This window comes from Osmerus eperlanus, chromosome 4 (genome assembly GCF_963692335.1).
Source record: "Osmerus eperlanus chromosome 4, fOsmEpe2.1, whole genome shotgun sequence".
Lineage (NCBI taxonomy): Eukaryota > Metazoa > Chordata > Actinopteri > Osmeriformes > Osmeridae > Osmerus > Osmerus eperlanus.
This window is the reverse complement of record NC_085021.1, coordinates 6,180,693-6,197,809: the sequence shown is the minus strand read 5'-3', so window position 1 is coordinate 6,197,809 and position 17,117 is coordinate 6,180,693. Positions and strand designations below refer to the sequence as shown.

At 50.2% G+C, this 17,117-nt stretch overlaps 2 protein-coding genes across 2 annotated transcripts in view; both read left to right on the top strand.

Moving 5' to 3' along the window:
• LOC134018437 (helicase ARIP4-like) overlaps nucleotides 1-8,985 on the top strand; it is a 20,925-nt gene extending 11,940 nt beyond the window's left edge. Inside the window, 19 exon segments of the mRNA XM_062458367.1 lie at nucleotides 79-293; nucleotides 447-629; nucleotides 934-994; nucleotides 997-1,066; nucleotides 1,329-1,369; nucleotides 1,372-1,524; nucleotides 1,822-2,164; nucleotides 2,305-2,482; nucleotides 2,573-2,794; nucleotides 3,039-3,157; nucleotides 3,299-3,417; nucleotides 4,089-4,188; nucleotides 4,405-4,610; nucleotides 4,914-5,089; nucleotides 5,483-5,679; nucleotides 5,808-6,004; nucleotides 6,153-6,242; nucleotides 6,916-7,008; nucleotides 7,157-8,985. Coding sequence (XP_062314351.1) covers nucleotides 79-293; nucleotides 447-629; nucleotides 934-994; nucleotides 997-1,066; nucleotides 1,329-1,369; nucleotides 1,372-1,524; nucleotides 1,822-2,164; nucleotides 2,305-2,482; nucleotides 2,573-2,794; nucleotides 3,039-3,157; nucleotides 3,299-3,417; nucleotides 4,089-4,188; nucleotides 4,405-4,610; nucleotides 4,914-5,089; nucleotides 5,483-5,679; nucleotides 5,808-6,004; nucleotides 6,153-6,242; nucleotides 6,916-7,008; nucleotides 7,157-8,280 — 3,887 coding nt within the window. The 3' untranslated portion in view covers nucleotides 8,281-8,985.
• Nucleotides 8,986-12,821: 3,836 nt separating this feature from the next.
• On the top strand, nucleotides 12,822-16,995 carry tmem115 (transmembrane protein 115). The gene is made up of 2 exons (XM_062458365.1): nucleotides 12,822-14,772; nucleotides 15,140-16,995. Exons 1-2 carry the CDS (start codon nucleotides 13,916-13,918, stop codon nucleotides 15,372-15,374), a joined length of 1,092 nt encoding a protein of 363 aa, XP_062314349.1. The 5' UTR covers nucleotides 12,822-13,915; the 3' UTR covers nucleotides 15,375-16,995.
• Nucleotides 16,996-17,117: the final 122 nt, after the last annotated feature.

Sequence of the window (17,117 nt, the reverse complement as noted above, 5' to 3'; positions counted from 1 at the left end):
ACCTTGATAGACACACATCTAATAGCACCTCGTTCCACCCTCCTCTCTACCCTTCCCCCCTCCCTCGTCCCCCAAAAGATGTGACTGACCTCAGCCCGGGGGAGGACGACCTCCACATCACCGGCGCGTCAACCGACGACAGCGACGCCACACCGAAGGGCGTGGCCCACATCGACGACACTCTCAACCAACCCGACGCCAGGGGGCGTGTCCTGGTCAACCTGAACCACCCGGCCTCCGACCCCGACCTCTTCCTGTCCCCTCAGCTCGCCCACGCCGTCAAGCCCCACCAGGTAACCCCCGGCACACGCCACGGCCGATTCTCGTTTCGAGTTTAGAACTGTCCGTAAACCGTTGTGCGACCCGGGCCGACTTTCTCAAATGATCCACCGGCCAAATAGGACAGCGGGCCTCAGTCTCACAGTGTCCTCCCTGGTCGGGTTTAGATCGGAGGGATCCGGTTCCTGTATGACAACCTGGTGGAGTCGCTGCAGAGGTTTGAGAGCAGCAGTGGCTTGGGCTGCATCCTGGCCCACAGCATGGGACTGGGCAAGACCCTGCAGGTCATCTCCTTCATAGACATCCTGCTGAGACACACCCAGGCTCACACCGTGCTGGCCATCGTCCCTGTGAGCACGCACGCACACACACACGTACACACACATCTTTGGTGATTCTAGCCACTCTTCCTGTGGAGAGGATGATTATGTCCCTCGTTCTTATTCCCTCCGGTCTCATCCTGTCTTTCTCTCTCTTCCTCTCCCGTCCTCCTCTCTCTCTCTCTCTCTCTCTCTCTCTCTCTCTCTCTCTCTCTCTCTCTCTCTCTCTCTCTCTCTCTCTCTCTCTCTCTCTCTCTCTCTCTCTCTCTCTCTCTCTCTCTCTCTCTCTCTCTCTCTCTCTTTCTCTCCCTCTCTCGTCCCTCCCTGTCTGCAGGTCAACACATTACAGAACTGGCTGGCAGAGTTCAACCTCTGGGTACCTCCCCCTGAGGCGTTGCCCCGGATACAGACCCGGCCCTCGTGACCCCTCGCACCTTCAAGGTGCACATCCTCAACGACGAGCACAAGTGAGTCTCAGCCAGGGAGCCACTGCACTGTTCTGACTCTGTTTTTGTGACGTGTGTGAATGTCACATTAGAAGCTGTGTTTGGAGACTCATCGTGCCTTGTCTTCCTGTTCTCTGGATTTCCTCTCTCCTGTCCTCTTTTCTTTATGTCTGTCTCTCTCTCTCTCGCTCTCTCTCTCGCTCTCGCTCTCTCTCTGTCTCTCTCTCTCTCTGTCTCTCTCTCTGCCTCTCTGTCTGTCGCCCTCATCCTCCCCACCCCCCAGGACCACAGCCTCCAGAGCTAGGGTAGTGGAGGACTGGGCTTCCGCGGCGGCGTGCTGCTGATGGGCTACGAGATGTACCGCCTGCTGTCCATGAAGAAGAGCTTCGTGGCGGGGAGGAAGAGGAAGAGCAAGAAGCAGGCGGGCCCTGTGGTCATCGACCTGGACGAGGAGGACCGCCAACAGGAGCTGCTCGGAGGTCAGAGGAGAGGACACACACACACGTGTTGTACATACAGTACATAGGATGTATACAGAGACCCAAGTGTTGTACATGCATATCATGTATACGCACACGTGTCGTACATGCATATCATGTATACGCACACGTGTTGTACATGCCTATACTGTATACACACTCACATGTATAGTACAGACATATGTGTGTACACACTCACGTTTGGTGTATATGCTGTACATGCGTATGTACACACAAACACACACGTGTTGTGCACGCACACACAGCGTCAGCGCTGACGTTCCCGTTCCCTGCCAGGCATCGAGCGCGCCCTGTCTCGGCCCGGCCCGGACGTGGTGATCTGTGACGAGGGCCACCGCATCAAGAACTGCCACGCCAGCACCTCTCAGGCCCTGAAGAGCATCCACACCCAGCGCAGAGTGGTCCTCACCGGCTACCCGCTCCAGAACAGCCTGCTGGAATACTGGTGCATGGTGGACTTTGTGAGGCCCGACTTCCTGGGCACGCGGCAGGAGTTCAGCAACATGTTCGAGAGGCCCATCCTGAACGGCCAGTGTGTGGACAGCACCCCCCAGGACCTGAGGCTGATGCGCTACCGGAGCCACGTGCTGCATAGCCTGCTGGAGGGGTTTGTCCAGAGGTGAGGGGTCGTGGCTATGGGGTGAGGGCTCGGGGTGAGGGGTTAGGGGTCGTGCTGAGGGGTGTGGCCATGTACAACAGCCTACTGGAGTTGAAGGTTGAAGGTTTAACCGTGTGTGTGTGTGTGTGTGTGTGTTCCAGGCGGGGCCATGACGTGCTGAGGGACCAGCTGCCCTCCAAGGACGAGCATGTGATCCTGGTCAGGCTCTCCCCCCTGCAGAGGGCGCTCTACACAGAGTTCATGAACCGCTTCAGAGAGGCAGGAAACTCTGGCTGGCTCAGCCTCAACCCTCTCAAGGCCTTCTGCGTCTGCTGCAAGGTACGTCGGAGTGTGGAGCGTGTGTGTTTGTGTGTGTGTATGTGTGTGTGTGTGTCAACGTGTTGTAACTCCTCCTTCTCCCCCGCCCAGATCTGGAACCACCCAGACGTTCTGTACGAGACGCTCCAAAAGGAGAACCTGGTCAATGAGCAGGACCTTGACCTGGATGACATCACCACCGCAGGCCCCGCCCGTTGCCCCCCAACCAATCAGAAGGCCAAGCTCCCGGAGACGGAGAACCCCGACGCCATTGGGGGGCTGAGCCTCACTGCCTTGCAGGAGAAGGCCAATCAGGTCATCACCTACGAATGGGTAAGTGTGTGCGCTTGTAGGTGTGTGGGTGTGTGTGTGTGGTGTAATGTGCGTGTGTGTGGGTCAAGACGGTCCAAAAACCACAAGGTTTTTATGGCGTTCTGGCACAACACTGACCTCACCTCTTAGCTACCTGCCCCCCCCCTGGCCCCCAAGGATAATGATGCCGGTCGTTGTTGACCCACAACTGAGATACACGTGTGGGCTCCGGCATCAGCCTGTTGACCACTGTCTCCCTGTGCAGGCCAAGGACATCATGTGTGGCTATGAGACGGGCGTCCTGGAGAACTCTGCCAAGATGGTGCTGCTGTTCCACCTGATCGAGGAGAGCGTCCGGACGGGAGACAAGATCCTGGTTTTCAGGTGAGAAGGCCGGACCTTGTCAGTATGGGAGAGACAAGAGACTGGGACTGAACATGAAGTGTGAGATGTTTAGAAATGGCCTCCTCACAGCCTGCTCTCTCGTTCTACCCCCTCCCTCTCTTCTCTCTGCCCTCGCTGCAGTCAGAGTCTGTCGACCCTTACTGTCATTGAAGAGTTTCTTGCTAAGAGGCAGCTTCCCCCAAGTCCAGGCCAGAACCAAACCCAGAAACAGAACTGGATCCGCAATCAAAACTACTACCGTGAGTACCCCGTTACCATGGAAATTGCTTTTGTTTTTGATGCTCAATGGCTTGTATGCTGTGACAAACCACTTTGTTGGGTGGACTGGTATTCGGGGGTTGCAACTCTCTCCCTCTCTGCATTGATTTAGTGACATTGGTGATCGCCCCCTGCTGGTGGTTTTCTACATGTCTAAATTATCCTCAGTGGCCAGTGTACTGAGTAGCCTCTATCTGGTGGACAGTTTGATTGACTGACTGTTTGGTTGATTGACTTACTGTTTGGTTGATTGACTTACTGTTTGGTTGATTGCCTGACTGTTTGGTTGATTGACTGACTGTTTGGTTGGTTGATTGACTGACTGACTGACTGACTGGTTGATTGCCTGACAGTTTGGTTGATTGCCTGACTGTTTGGTTGGTGGATTGACTGTCTGACTGACTGGTTGATTGCCTGACAGTTTGTTTGATTGCCTGACTGTTTGGTTGGTGGATTGACTGTCTGACTGACTGGTTGATTGCCTGACAGTTTGGTTGATTGCCTGACTGTTTGGTTGATTGACTGACTGTTTGGTTGGTTGATTGACTGACTTACTGACTGGTTGATTGCGTGACAGTTTGCTTGATTGCCTGACAGTTTGCTTGATTGCCTGACTGTTTGCTTGATTGCCTGACTGTTTGCTTGTCACCAGGTCTGGATGGCAGTACGTCTGTCTCAGAGAGGGAGAGACTAATCAACCAGTTCAACGACCCCTCAAACACGTCTGCCTGGGTCTTCCTGCTCTCCACCAGGTATCACACACAGTTATCCCTTTTACACACACATTTACACTCTCGCTCTTTTACACCCACAGTAACACTCCAACACACACACAAGTTACACACATTCTCTCAAATTAGCACCCTCCGAATCCCTCCCCAACACACACAGTAACCCTCTCCGACACATCCACACACACACGCACGCACATCAGGCTTCTCAACCAGCGTGCCCTCTCCCTCCTCCAGGGCGGGCTGCCTGGGGGTGAACCTGATCGGGGCCAACCGCGTGGTGGTGTTCGACGCCTCCTGGAACCCGTGCCACGACGCCCAAGCCGTGTGCCGCGTCTACCGCTACGGCCAGAAGAAGCCCTGCCACATCTACCGGCTGGTGTGTGACTTCACCCTGGAGAAGAAGATCTACGACCGGCAGATCTCCAAACAGGGCATGTCTGGTGAGGACCTGTGCCGACTTCATTCATTTAGCAGACGCTTTTATCCAAACGGCATTCAAATCGTGGAAACGGTAAGTAGAGCTGAAAGCCAAGGTCCAGAAGGGCACAGTTCGGACAATTTTACCAGACAACACGGCAACAACTGCAACACGGATGCAGTTAGATATCGATGCGGACACTTTTCAGCCTTGGTCTGTGTGAGGACACAGAGTGGCGGCTGAACTGAACCACACGTTGACCTTTCACACACACACTCCCACACGCACGCCGGGCTGACGCTGGGCCGTTTGGGTGTGGTTTCAGACCGCGTGGTGGACGACCTGAACCCCGTGCTGGCGTTCACGCGCAGGGAGGTGGAGTCTCTGCTGCACTTTGTGGAGGAGGAGCCCGAGCCGTGGCAGGTGCAGCTGCAGAGCCAGGAGCACATGGAGAAGGTGATCAGGAAGGCCTGCCAGCTCCACCCTCACCTCATCACCAAGGTACACACACACACGCACCTCCACCCTCGCCTCATCACCAAGGTACACACACACACGCACCTCCACCCTCGCCTCATCACCAAGGTACACACACACACGCACCTCCACCCTCGCCTCATCACCAAGGTACACACACACACGCACCTCCACCCTCGCCTCATCACCAAGGTACACACACACACGCACCTCCACCCTCACCTCATCACCAAGGTACACACACACATATACACCTCCACCCTCACCTCATCACCAAGGTAAACACACACACCTCCGCCCTTGCCTTATCACGACTGTATACTCTTTATGTCGGCCAGTGCCCAAATCGCCACCACACTCCATCTCACTATCTCTGTGTGTGTGTGTGTGTGTGTGTGTGTGTGTGTGGTCCTCCAGCAACCCTTCCACCACGAGTCCCTGCTGATGGACAGGAGGGAGCTGAAGCTCACCAAGGCTGAGAAGAAGGCAGCCAGGAAGAGCTACGAGGAGGAGAAGAGGGCGTCGGTGCCCTACACCAGGCCGTCCTACGCCCACTACTACCCCGCCAGCGACCAGAGCCTCACCAACATCCCCGCCTTCAGCCAGCGCAACTGGTGAGCGGCCGGAACCACACACACACACACACACACACAAATACTGGTTTCAAGTGATTGACACCCAACTTCCTCTCTCGATTCTTGGTCGTCCTCTCTCTCCTTCGACCTCCTCTCCCCCGCCCCAGGCGCCCCCCCCCTACTTGTCCAGAAGAGAAGCCAGGGGCCAGCGTCCGGCCTGTCCAGTCCACTCCGGTTCCCATCGTGCCGCGGCAGGCTACCCAAGGCTCCGCCTCCCTGCCAGTGTCAGACTCCAACTCAGGCTTCCCAGTTAACTACCTCCAAAAGGCCGGCGTGTTCGTCCAGAAGATAGTCACCACCACTGGTCAGTCACTATCTCTGGTACTCAGTCTCTCTCCGTGGCCATTTCTCTCTTTTTCTCTCTCTCTATTTACCCTCTGCTCTCTTCTTTCCCTCTCTCTCACACACACACACACACTGTGAGACTGAAATCTCCTTCTCTCCTCTGACAGACATAGTTATTCCTGGAGCCCACAGCTCCACAGACGTCAAGGCCAGGATCAGTGCTGGGGAGAGTATCCATGTCATCAGAGGAACCAAGGGTAAGATGCCAGTCTGCCCCTGTCTGTCTGTCTGCTGATCTGTCTGTCTGCTGATCTGTCTGCTGATCTGTCTGTTTGTCTGCTGATCTGTCTTTCTGTCTGCTGATCTGTCTGTCTGTCTGTCTGCTGATCTGTCTGTCTGTCTGCCGGCTGATGGTCTATCTGTCTGCTAATCTGTCTGTCTGTCTGCTTATCTGTCTGTCTTCTGATCTGTCTGTCTGTGTGCTGATCCGTCTGTCTGTCTGTCTGAGTGTCAGTACCATTCTGGATTTAACCCTTGTGTCACATGACCCAAAGGTTCATAACGAACCATCGTTGTGTTTACCCAATTTTACCCAATACAAAAACAAATAAAAATCATTTTCTTTTAACCTTCGCAATGTGGGGGGTCTGAGACAGCCCAACGGTTAAAAGAAAATGCTTCACTTTGTTTTTGTATGCGGTAAAGTTGTCGCAATATGACGGTGGGTCACAATGACTGATGGGTCAGAATGACCCGAAGATAACACAAGGGTTAACCTGTCTCTCTCTCTCTCTCTCTCTCTCTCTCTCTCTCTCTCTCTCTCTCTCTCCCTCCCCCCCCCCCCCCTCTCTCTCTCTCTCTCTCTCTCTCTCTCTCTCTCTCTCTCTCTCTCTCTCTCTCTCTCTCTCTCTCTCTCTCTCTCTCTCTCAGGAACCTACATCAGGGCGAGTGATGGGAGGATATTTGCCATCCGAGCTGCAGCTAAGCCAAAGCCAGGAGAGGAGAGTGCTGCCGGACCCAAAGGTGACACAGATACCGACAGTGCCCTGGACACATAGACTCTACAACAACCTTTGAACTTATTAAAGGATTCAAATAGCTGAGTCATATTTTATCCAGCAATTCTGACTCCTTTCCCTCTCTCCCCTTCTCTCCCTCTTCTCAACCATAGATGCCCAGAATCCACCAGAAGACGTGTCCACCAATAGCGGCAGTGCCTGCGTGTCACCTGACCGGGAGCAAATGTCGTCTGAGGGCGCACCCCGCCCCGTCTCCCCAGACGGCCCCGATATCCTGAGCGAGCTGCAGCGCTACGCGGCCAGGCCCGGGGACGAAGTAGGGGTCCATGAGACCCCGCCCTCTTCTGTGTCTGGAGGTCCCCAGGAGAGGGCGCCAGAGAGCCCCAAAAACAACAGCCATCTGACCACCGCCAGCATGTTCACCAACGGTGACCGGGTGACCACAGACAACCCAGCAACCGCCAACGTAAAGCATCAGGGAGACGCCGTCGCTTCCGGCCCCGTCCGGCCCAACATGGACGCCACCGCCGCCCTGGACCTGCGTGGCGCCAAACGCAAGGCCTCCAGCCCGTCATTGGACGAGCGTGCCAACAAGCAGCCGGGCCCCGGCAATCGTTCCTCTGCCCCGCTGCCCTCCTCGGGCTTCCCCTTCGCTGGAGCCTGCGGCCTGCCCTCCCTGGGCCTCAGCCCCGCCATGCTGGGGGCCATGGGACACCCCCTCTTCATGGGGGCGGGATCACCCTACTTCCACCCCCCTGGCCAGATGGGAGACCCCCGCCACGTATTCCCTATGACCCCTGAGCCCTTTAATCTTGGGAGTGGGGCCCTGCCTAGCTCCTCCTCCCGTTCCTCCTCCTCCACTACCTCCACTCCCACCCCGTCCTGCTCCTCCTTCTCCTCCTCCTCCTCTGCTGCTACTGCTAGCTCCGGCCTGGGTGCCCTGCCTCCCTTCATGTTGGGTGCGGCGGGCATGGCGGGCATGCTGCCCTCTGGCTACCATCTGCCCTACAGCCAGGCTCTGGGGGGGCTCTACCCAGCCTCCGTCCTCCCCGGGGGTCTACCTGCTGCCATGCCCGGCCCGGCAGGAGCCAGCTTCCTGTCCCACTACACCCCTACTTCCTCCTCAAGCTCCTCCCCCTCCCCCTCCTCGGGCCTGCTTCGTCCGGACGGACACGGCTCGACGGAAAACGGCGACGATCGCAGCAGCAGCTCAGACGATGGGGATGATGTCGACGACGACGATGATGATGACGTCATTGAGGTTATGGGACAATAATTGGTGGCTCCTCGCTGTCCAATCCCCAGTGAGAAAACGAAGTGCATCCCTGAGTCTTTGCGTGCGAACTGACCTGAACACAAGTCTCCCAGGACAAAGCAACAAATCTTGATGCTGAATATCTTATTTAAGACAAAATATTAAAAAGGATGACCATAGAGAACCAATATGGAGACCTTATGACTTTCGAAATTGGGCCTCGGACTAGCTTAGCTTACACATCACTGGTTGATTCTTAACTGTTGGTCGGGGCCTACAGTCATTTAACAGTGGGCCTGTGTGGCTGTTTTGGGTTACTGCTTTTTGGAAAGACTCCTAGTTGATTGATTACCAACGATCTTACATTAGCCTTGTTGAATCAGTTTGTTCGATGTAGTCAGTAGATTGACGCCTGTATGGTAGAAGACTTCAGGCTCTCGTCATTGATATTGATTGTACTCTGTGCTACTGAACCCTTTCTTTATTCCTTTTTTTTTTTACTTAAAATTGTTCAAATGGTAGACTGCCATTTACCAATTCTCTTTCATTTACATTTACATTTAGTCATTTAGCAGACGCTCTTATCCAGAGCGACTTACAGTAAGTACAGGGACATTCCCCCGAGGCAAGTAGGGTGAAGTGCCTTGCCCAAGGACACAACGTCAGTTGGCATGGAATCGAGTTGGCGGGAATCGAACTGGCAACCTTCGGATTACTAGCCCGATTCCCTCACCGCTCAGCCACCTGACTCCTCATTTGACCTTGACCTCTTAAACTGCCAGCACAGGAGTATTGTGTTGTTGTTTTTTCTATGGGATCATTGTGATGACTTTAATCTCCTTAAGAAAAACAGCAAAGAAACAACCTGGAGAAAATGGAAACTTTCAACTAAAAAGAATGTATGCATATGTCTGCCTTTAAACCAAGCCTTAGGGCACAGCCAGGCATCAGAGTTGGAAAAATCGATTTTCTTTATTTTGTAATGTATATAATATTTACGAATCATCCAAACGCTGTTGCCTCCAGGTGACAATGTATAACGGTGTTCCTGTGACGCGTCCCAGAGGGATGGCCTGTAGAAGATGCCTTGCCTTTGTCTCTCTGAATGTGAGCTGTGAGAGTAGAGGAGTTTTACTGTAGCTTAGCTCAAATGATGCAAAACACACACTGCAGCACGCCCCACACACACACACACACACACACTCACACACACCAGGAACACACATGCGTCATGTCCACACACACACAGTCATTTTCCCCTGTTTTTTTAAGGTTCAAGGACTCCAAACGAGACAGTCATCTGTCATCAGTCATCTGACTCACTCTGCCTTAGGTATTTCGAAGAGTAAAAAAAAGAAGATCCATTGTATTTATTTAATTCTTGTTTTTATTTTATCTTGGAAGAGAGCAACACACAGGTTGCCCTCGTATAATAATGTTGTTATCGTTGTTAAAAACCAAAATCATCTTGTGAGAAAACCTCAGCTGTGCCAAAAAGATGGACAACTAAATGACATTGTACAAGAGACCGTTGTCAGACCTGAGTCGATATATCAGCTTTAAGGGAGCTAAAAGTTTGTCTTTAATTTGGTCCCAGCACATCGACATGGTTACAAGCACAGGGATTCCTTTAGCATACTTCCAGTGAGAGCCCGTTGCAAAGAGCTATAGTTGGGTTACATTACATCACTCTCGAAAACTGGAAAACAATATGTAAAACAAGGTTTCCAGTTGATTGAATTGACAGTGAGGGGCAGGGATGTGATCTGGTTCTGATGACATAACTCTTTAATGGGGGACTCTTTCATGGGGTTCCTGCGAGTACATTCGGCCCCTCTCCTGCAGAGATCTACAGGGGGCTGTCCTGTATGGACCTGAATTTTCCTCACATTCTCACGTTCCATCAGCAAAGATTTAACAGTTGGTCTGCAGAACTTTCTTTCTTGAATTTGTTCAAGTCATTCATCCCATACTTAAGTAGTTAGTTGATCTGTTCTTTCCATTTCCTTTTTTATGTGAGTATTTACCAAATTAATTTATGAAAGTGCATATTTATTCATTTGTATTTTTTATTTTTTTACTACTTTTGGTGTTTCTGTTTGTAAGGGGATTTTGATGTTTGTTGTTCATCGAAAGATTGAGGTTGTAGTTGCTCCGTGACTTCGATAAAAGTCATTAATGTGACAGAACGTCTCGCCCCAATGTGACAGTGTACAGGACCAACCAATCACAAGCGGTCAGGGAGGAAACCACTAGGTGTCAGCAGAGAGAAGGCATCATGATTGTTTTATGTTCATATCACCCAGACGCCCTCCTGCTGATTCTCCATCTGACCTGAGGAGCAAACTAAAGCTTGTTTCCACAGGATTTACTGATTTCTGTTGTTATACCGACTGCTTTTATTCGTAGCTTTCTACTTGAATTTAAGTATTTATTTATAGATTGGTTCAGTCTGCGACCAACTGACTGTTGTTTTGTCGACACAGGCGAAGAGGCTGCTGCTTTGCTCACTAGACAGGTGTTGGTGGACCGGAATGACGTTGATTGGCTTTTACGATCTCTATTGACGTTTGTGAATAAAAGAAACATGTTTTGAATGGCATGTCACTTTCATTTACTTTGCTAATCATTACAAGCACCTCAATTTCACCCCACCACCTGAGTCTGTCACACACACATCCACACACACACACAATCACACTCATAGACATTCACATATGCACACAAACAACCCATTAATATTACAAAGTGTTTTTTGAGCTTCTTTAAAATAAACTGTCAATGGGATGAAATCAAGCATTTACAAAAAGAAGATACATTTGTACGTAGATGTAAAATAGCGTGACACTTGTCGCTTGTGACACTCGGTCATGATTCAGCTGTCTCAGCCTGTGACAAGCAGCAACAGATAAACGTTTTGAACCAACCCAGGTGTCTGTGAACTAAACAAGGAGACTCACATTCTGGTTTGTTTGTTTCAATTGTGTCTGTCGACTTTGCATGACGTTATCTTACATAAACTAGATTATAGTTATATGTCTGCCTTCAAGTTGATAGTCATCAGTAAACTAGAACTATATAGATGTCATCACTCAGATTATCATAGCAGCCTTAGGAGATATAACATTAGCTATGCAAGAGTCTGATGAGTTATGGAAGCAAGTGCTTTTACTTCATTGTTACTGTGTGTATTCTATCACTTTGGGGATGGAAAGATAACAGTTTTGTGACCCAGTATGTCCCTGTATCATACATATCATACAGGCTGTATATCATCTAGACACCTTTATGTCTCGCTAGGTCTTTAAAACAATTGTGTAGTTAGTGTGGTAGCCCCCCCCCCCCCCCCAGGTTTGAGGTGAAACTCTGCTCTCTGTTTTACATGGAAATCAAAAAGGAAAGTGCGGTTGTTCTGTCAACATTACAGAACCCTTGCATTCATTTATGGGTGTGTGAGATAGAGCAAGAAAAATAGATGTTTTCTGTGATTACGTCAGGCTACGTTCTTCCATTCCAATAAAATCTTTATAAGGATATGGTCACAACTAGCAAGAGGAGCCTATGTCACGGCATGCTACTGTCACTGTCATTAAATATATTCAGCGTAGGTGTTTCAGTAAAAGACTATAAACTCTTTCTTGGTGACTGGCTGGGGGGTCCTTGGCTTGCATGGCAACTACAAGTCCTCAGAAAAGTGCCTGACTAAAAACCATCTATTTGTCCATCACTGGAGTCTGGGAGCAAACCATTCTTGTGATATGTAGTCTTTTAAGGATAGAAACACGTATTAGAGTTTGAAACATTATCATTATTTAATGACACTGGCTATAAGTTTGTGTTTGAGCGAATATTCAGTCAACCAGTAGAAGGACCATTCATTCTGGACATTCTTGTGGCTATACCTGGGAGGTACAGCTCTCAGTCACATTGTCCCTCAGTGTTTTATCACGCTTGCACATTTGTTGCTGTTTTCGTGTAAAAAGTGATGCTTCCTGTTGCATTTTTCTGTCAAATGTTGTCTTTTTTACATTAGCAAAATGTGAGTTTATGGTTTGATTATGAATTTTCTATTACAGAAATGTGTTCCTGAATAAAACACAAATGTGTAAGTGACACTCCTTTTCTGTTTGTCTTTCAAACCGGCATTACTGCCTGCTGAATCAATATTTATTTAACTCTGCAGTCGAGATAAGACAATAGGATTGCTGTGCGCTGCTTTGAATGTGCTGAATGAAATACAGGGTCACTGGTAATCCCTACAACTATCTACAACGGACCCATTCTGATCTCAACAAGACTGCAATAGCTCTCACAGAACGAAAGGTTTCAGTGCGGGAATCATTTGATAATGATGTAAGACTGCAACCTTGGATTTAACATTACTGTTAAACATACACACATTTTCAAAATGCAATCTCACTTAAATCTACTGCACACATATAGTAAGGACATGGTTTTATATCACCCCTCTGAATAAGGTGATGACAAATATGTCCAAATAAATAACTCGATTTCCCATCATGCTTCCTGTTGTATGCCAGACAACGTGATCTGACGCGCTGGTTGTTGATGACGGTGGCAGCAGAACGCATATGAGTTGTTGCCTTTAGTACAGTGCGTTAACCTGGGAGTGCCATTCAAAATAAATAAATATTTGATAAGTATCATCTGTATTAAGTCGGAACAACGTTGGAGCAACCGAAAGAATCATACAAGGTTAAACATTTAGTTAATTTTGAGTAAGTCAACGCCTTTTTGACGTTCAACAACATTGTTGTGGAGGCCTGTTGCTACAGGAAATCCTCGGGCTAACTGGTGGGACTCTTGCCGATAGAGTCGAAGAAAATCGAGAGAGGAAGCGCTACTTTGGGGCTTTTTACTTTTTACTCTAGACAACTCTTTAATAGTCTATTTCTGAGAGCAGAACTGTCCTACTGGCCAGCTAGTTGGCTAATGTGTGCTAGTCAGCGTAGGTTGAAGACAACTTAAGACAAGGGCTAATGTTAGCTAGCTAGCTAACACTGGCCAAACGATGACTTGTAAACTAGCAAGGAAGCTAGTTGGCTAACGTCAAGAGAAATTGTGTTTAATTTTGTTAAAGTTAAAGTTGTTCAACCTAGTGGTGTACGACTGAAATAAAATCTAAATACATATTTGGGGTATTAAAGACTGGTTTGAATTGAGAGCAGCTGTTAGCTAGCTAGTAAGCACTTGTCAGGCAGATTCGCTATTGGATAACTGCCTCGATCAGGATTGTCTAATCAATAGCTAAACGCAGTGAAGACATCGGTATCTCTTGGCCAACAGCTGTCAAAGAAAAGGATTGCATCAAGGATTGTGAACTTTGAAGTTGCATTCAGGTGAAGCGTGCTTGCTCTTTTTGATTGTGTTTCGGACTGTCATGTTTTTAGATAGCTTTGTTGGTCAACAAAGATACACAATTATATATAGATAATTAACATTATAAATATAATTAGCACAATATTTTATCCCGGATGAAGCCTCACCGCTTATCGTGGTTGTTTGGAGTCGCAGATTGTGTATGTCCTGCTTGGTATTGCTCATTCCCCGCTGACATTTGAGCTGCAAAGGGACAAGTCACCCCAATAAATTGCGATCGTCTCTCGCTCAGCGGCAGGACACCAACAACGGAACCATGAATCGTTACCTGCCTGTTGCACGCCAGCACTTTCTGAGCGCTATAGCCAGCACTAGCGTGGTAGTGAAATCGATAAGCGCCGTGGTGCTGCTCCTGTACCTACTGTCGTGGGCCGTCGACACCACGTATGCGCTGGGAGTGACGCCCGGCTACCTCTTTCCCCCGAACTTCTGGGTCTGGACCCTGGTGACGCACGGAGTAGTGGAGCAGCATGTGTGGGGCGTGGTAGCAAATGTGGGCACCGTCATGGCGTGCGGACGGTTGTTGGAGCCTCTGTGGGGAGCCCTGGAGCTGCTCATCTTTTTCGCTGTGGTCAACATCTCAGCAGGCCTCCTGGCTGGCCTCTCCTATCTGCTCACCTACGTTGCCACCTTCGACCTGGACTTCCTGTTTGCAGTGCGTGTCTACGGGGTTCCGGGCTTCCTCGGGGGGGTCCTCGTGGCCCTGAAGCAGACCATGGGCGACACGACAGTGCTCAGGGTGCCCCAGGTGAGGATGAAGGCAGCCCCCGCTCTCGTCCTCGTCCTCCTGGCAGTGCTGGCTCTCTCGGGGCTGCTGGACAGCGCCGCCCCACTGGCCGCCTACAGCTACGGCGCCCTGGCCGGCTGGGTCTACCTGAGGTTCTACCAGAGGCACAGCCGGGGCCGCGGGGACATGTCGGACCACTTCGCCTTTGCCTCGTTCTTCCCGGAGGCGGTGCAGCCCGTCGTAGGGCTGATGGCCGGCCTGGTGCACGCCGCCCTGGTCAAGCTGAAGGTATGCAGGAAGATGGTGAAGAGGTACGACGTCGGGGCCCCGTCCTCCATCACCATCAGCCTGCCCGGGACAGATCCCCAGGACGCCGAGAGGAGGAGGTGAGGGCGAACGGCTCACACGCTGGGACGCAGACACCTTGTCTTTTGTCGTAGACATGTCCTTCACCTGTTGCTAAACCAGGAGCAAACAAATGTTTTCATCTCGTGTGTCTTTTATTATGCTTGCGAGCAGACTCCCTAGCTCGTACACTGAGTCTTTGGAGCACAGCTCTCTTACCTCTCTTACAGGGGAGGTTAGGTGTTAGCCCCGTGACATCTGGTTAAATCAGTTGATTAGTTGTGTGATCCCACCAATCACACGCGTTGCACATCCTACATATTTTAATGCAAGAAGAATGTATCATGTGGTGCATGTACATGTACGGGTCCTGTTTCCTTCAGACTATGCCTTGTGGTTCTCCCATAGACAACTGGCTCTCAAGGCCCTGAACGAGCGTCTAAAGAAGGTGGAGGATCAGTCGGCCTGGCCCAGCATGGACGACGAGGAAGACGACGAGGAAGATGAGGTGCGGACCGACACGCCGCTTCTCTCCGGGCGAGAGACCTCCTCACCTGCAGGGGGGGCCGGCAGCCCCCAGACCTTGACAGGGGGACAGGAGTCCAGCATCATCAGCTTCGAAGACGCTCCTTCCCGCTCCTAACACACACACACGCACACGCTCATCAGTGTCTGGGATATTCAGATATACACACACTCGCTCCTACTATCCCAACTTAGTGTTTGAGACCGTCAGTTTAAAGCCAGCCGTTCAAATCTAGCAGACTTTCCGAAGTGCGCAGGCATACACACTCACGCACGCTCAAACGCTGACAGTTTTGACCACGGGCCCATCCACAGCTCTCCCTGATTCCTGGCACTGAACACTCCCTCAGCTTCCGGTCTCTTCTCTACTGGAACTCCACTGGGTGTAGACATGGTTTTCTACATGTCCTCTGGACCATGGACAGCTGCTAGCCCTGGACCATGGACAGCTGCTAGCCCTGGACCATGGACAGCTGCTAGTCCTGGACCATGGTGTGCTGTGACTGACAGCTGCTCCTGGTCATGCTCTGGGGACTGAGATGCAAGCCTTCTGGCAGAGACTCCGGGATGAACCCCACCTGTTGCTATCTGTATATTGTTCTGAAACCAGCTCGCAGGAAAACTTTTTTTTTCTTGGTCATCTCCTTGTGCCGCTGGTTGTTTAGGCAAGGCCTTGAATACAGGCTTTTTTCATTTTCCACATCTTACTAACAGTCATCTATGGTTATCTGGGAACCATGTGATCCTGCGTTTGCTGATGTGTCCTGGTCATCTTACACATGTTTATATTGATGATGTGTTTCCTGTTCCTGTTATGAGTGATTTGGCAGAATTTGCTCTGTATTCTTGAAGTTCTATTTTCTGACTATCCTGACTTCAGGGTCCTGGGTTCAGTAGCCCTCTCTCTTAAATACACCCTATCCCGGTATGGTAGCGGTCAGCTTAATCTAGGCCATACTGAAACTAGTACAGTACTTCTATTGGTGCTAGGGAATACAGCACATCTAGGAGACTGCATCAGAGGGCTGAGATATAAAGACTCTAAACAAGGGTGTTTGCAGACACTGTGGAATTGGTTAGGCATTTTTGTGCTAAAACTTGTTTCCCATGGCCTCTGAAGTGGGTCTATTCTGACCCCTCGTCTGAGTCAGTACTGGGTTAGAGGAATGGAAGCCGTAGCCATATAAGGGTTGAGGGGGTGTGTCTTCCACTGTTAATTCTGTTGTAAACGTTCTTTTTTCATTTTTTCTTCTTCAGGCCACTCAGTTTTCAGTGTGTGCTCAGATTCAGTGTGTGCTCAGATTCAGTGTGCGCTCAGATTCAGATGGAACAGAGTATGCCTATTATTATACACAAGCTGTACTCTATAATATCAGAATGGATGGGACTGATGTGTACAGTATACATCTTTACGTTCCTCACAATGAGAGTTGAACAATACAACAGCTGATGACTCGTTTCAATGGTTTTTCTTTTCTTCTCCTTTTTTCTTTTCTTTCTTGTCTCCAGGTTGGGTAAGATGAAAAGTGGACTCTTAACTGTTTATAAAGTCGGAACGCTAGTTTGTGTGGATAAACTGGAAAACACTGTAGTGTGATGGGGAATAAGGATGAGAATGTCGAGGGTGATGCTGAGGCGATTGTTCTTGCGAGACACTGAGCTGCTTGACTGATGCTTGGTTTCTCTAGATGCTTTCCTCTTTGCAACAATCTCCGTGGGAGTTAAACTAATGACGGGAACTTTCCTTCACCTGTTGATAAACCAGGAGCAAACAAATGTTTTCATCTTGTGTGTCTTTTATTATACTTGCGAGCAGACTCCCTAGCTCGTACACTGTCTCTCTTTATACTCTGGCTGTTGC

Excerpts from the sequence above, each read along its gene's own strand:
- tmem115 (XM_062458365.1), top strand. The coding sequence starts at position 13,916 with ATGAATCGTTACCTGCCTGTTGCACGCCAGCACTTTCTGAGCGCTATA. Across the intron at positions 14,773-15,139 it reads CAGGACGCCGAGAGGAGGAG|ACAACTGGCTCTCAAGGCCC; the intron begins GTGAGGGCGAAC and ends GTTCTCCCATAG.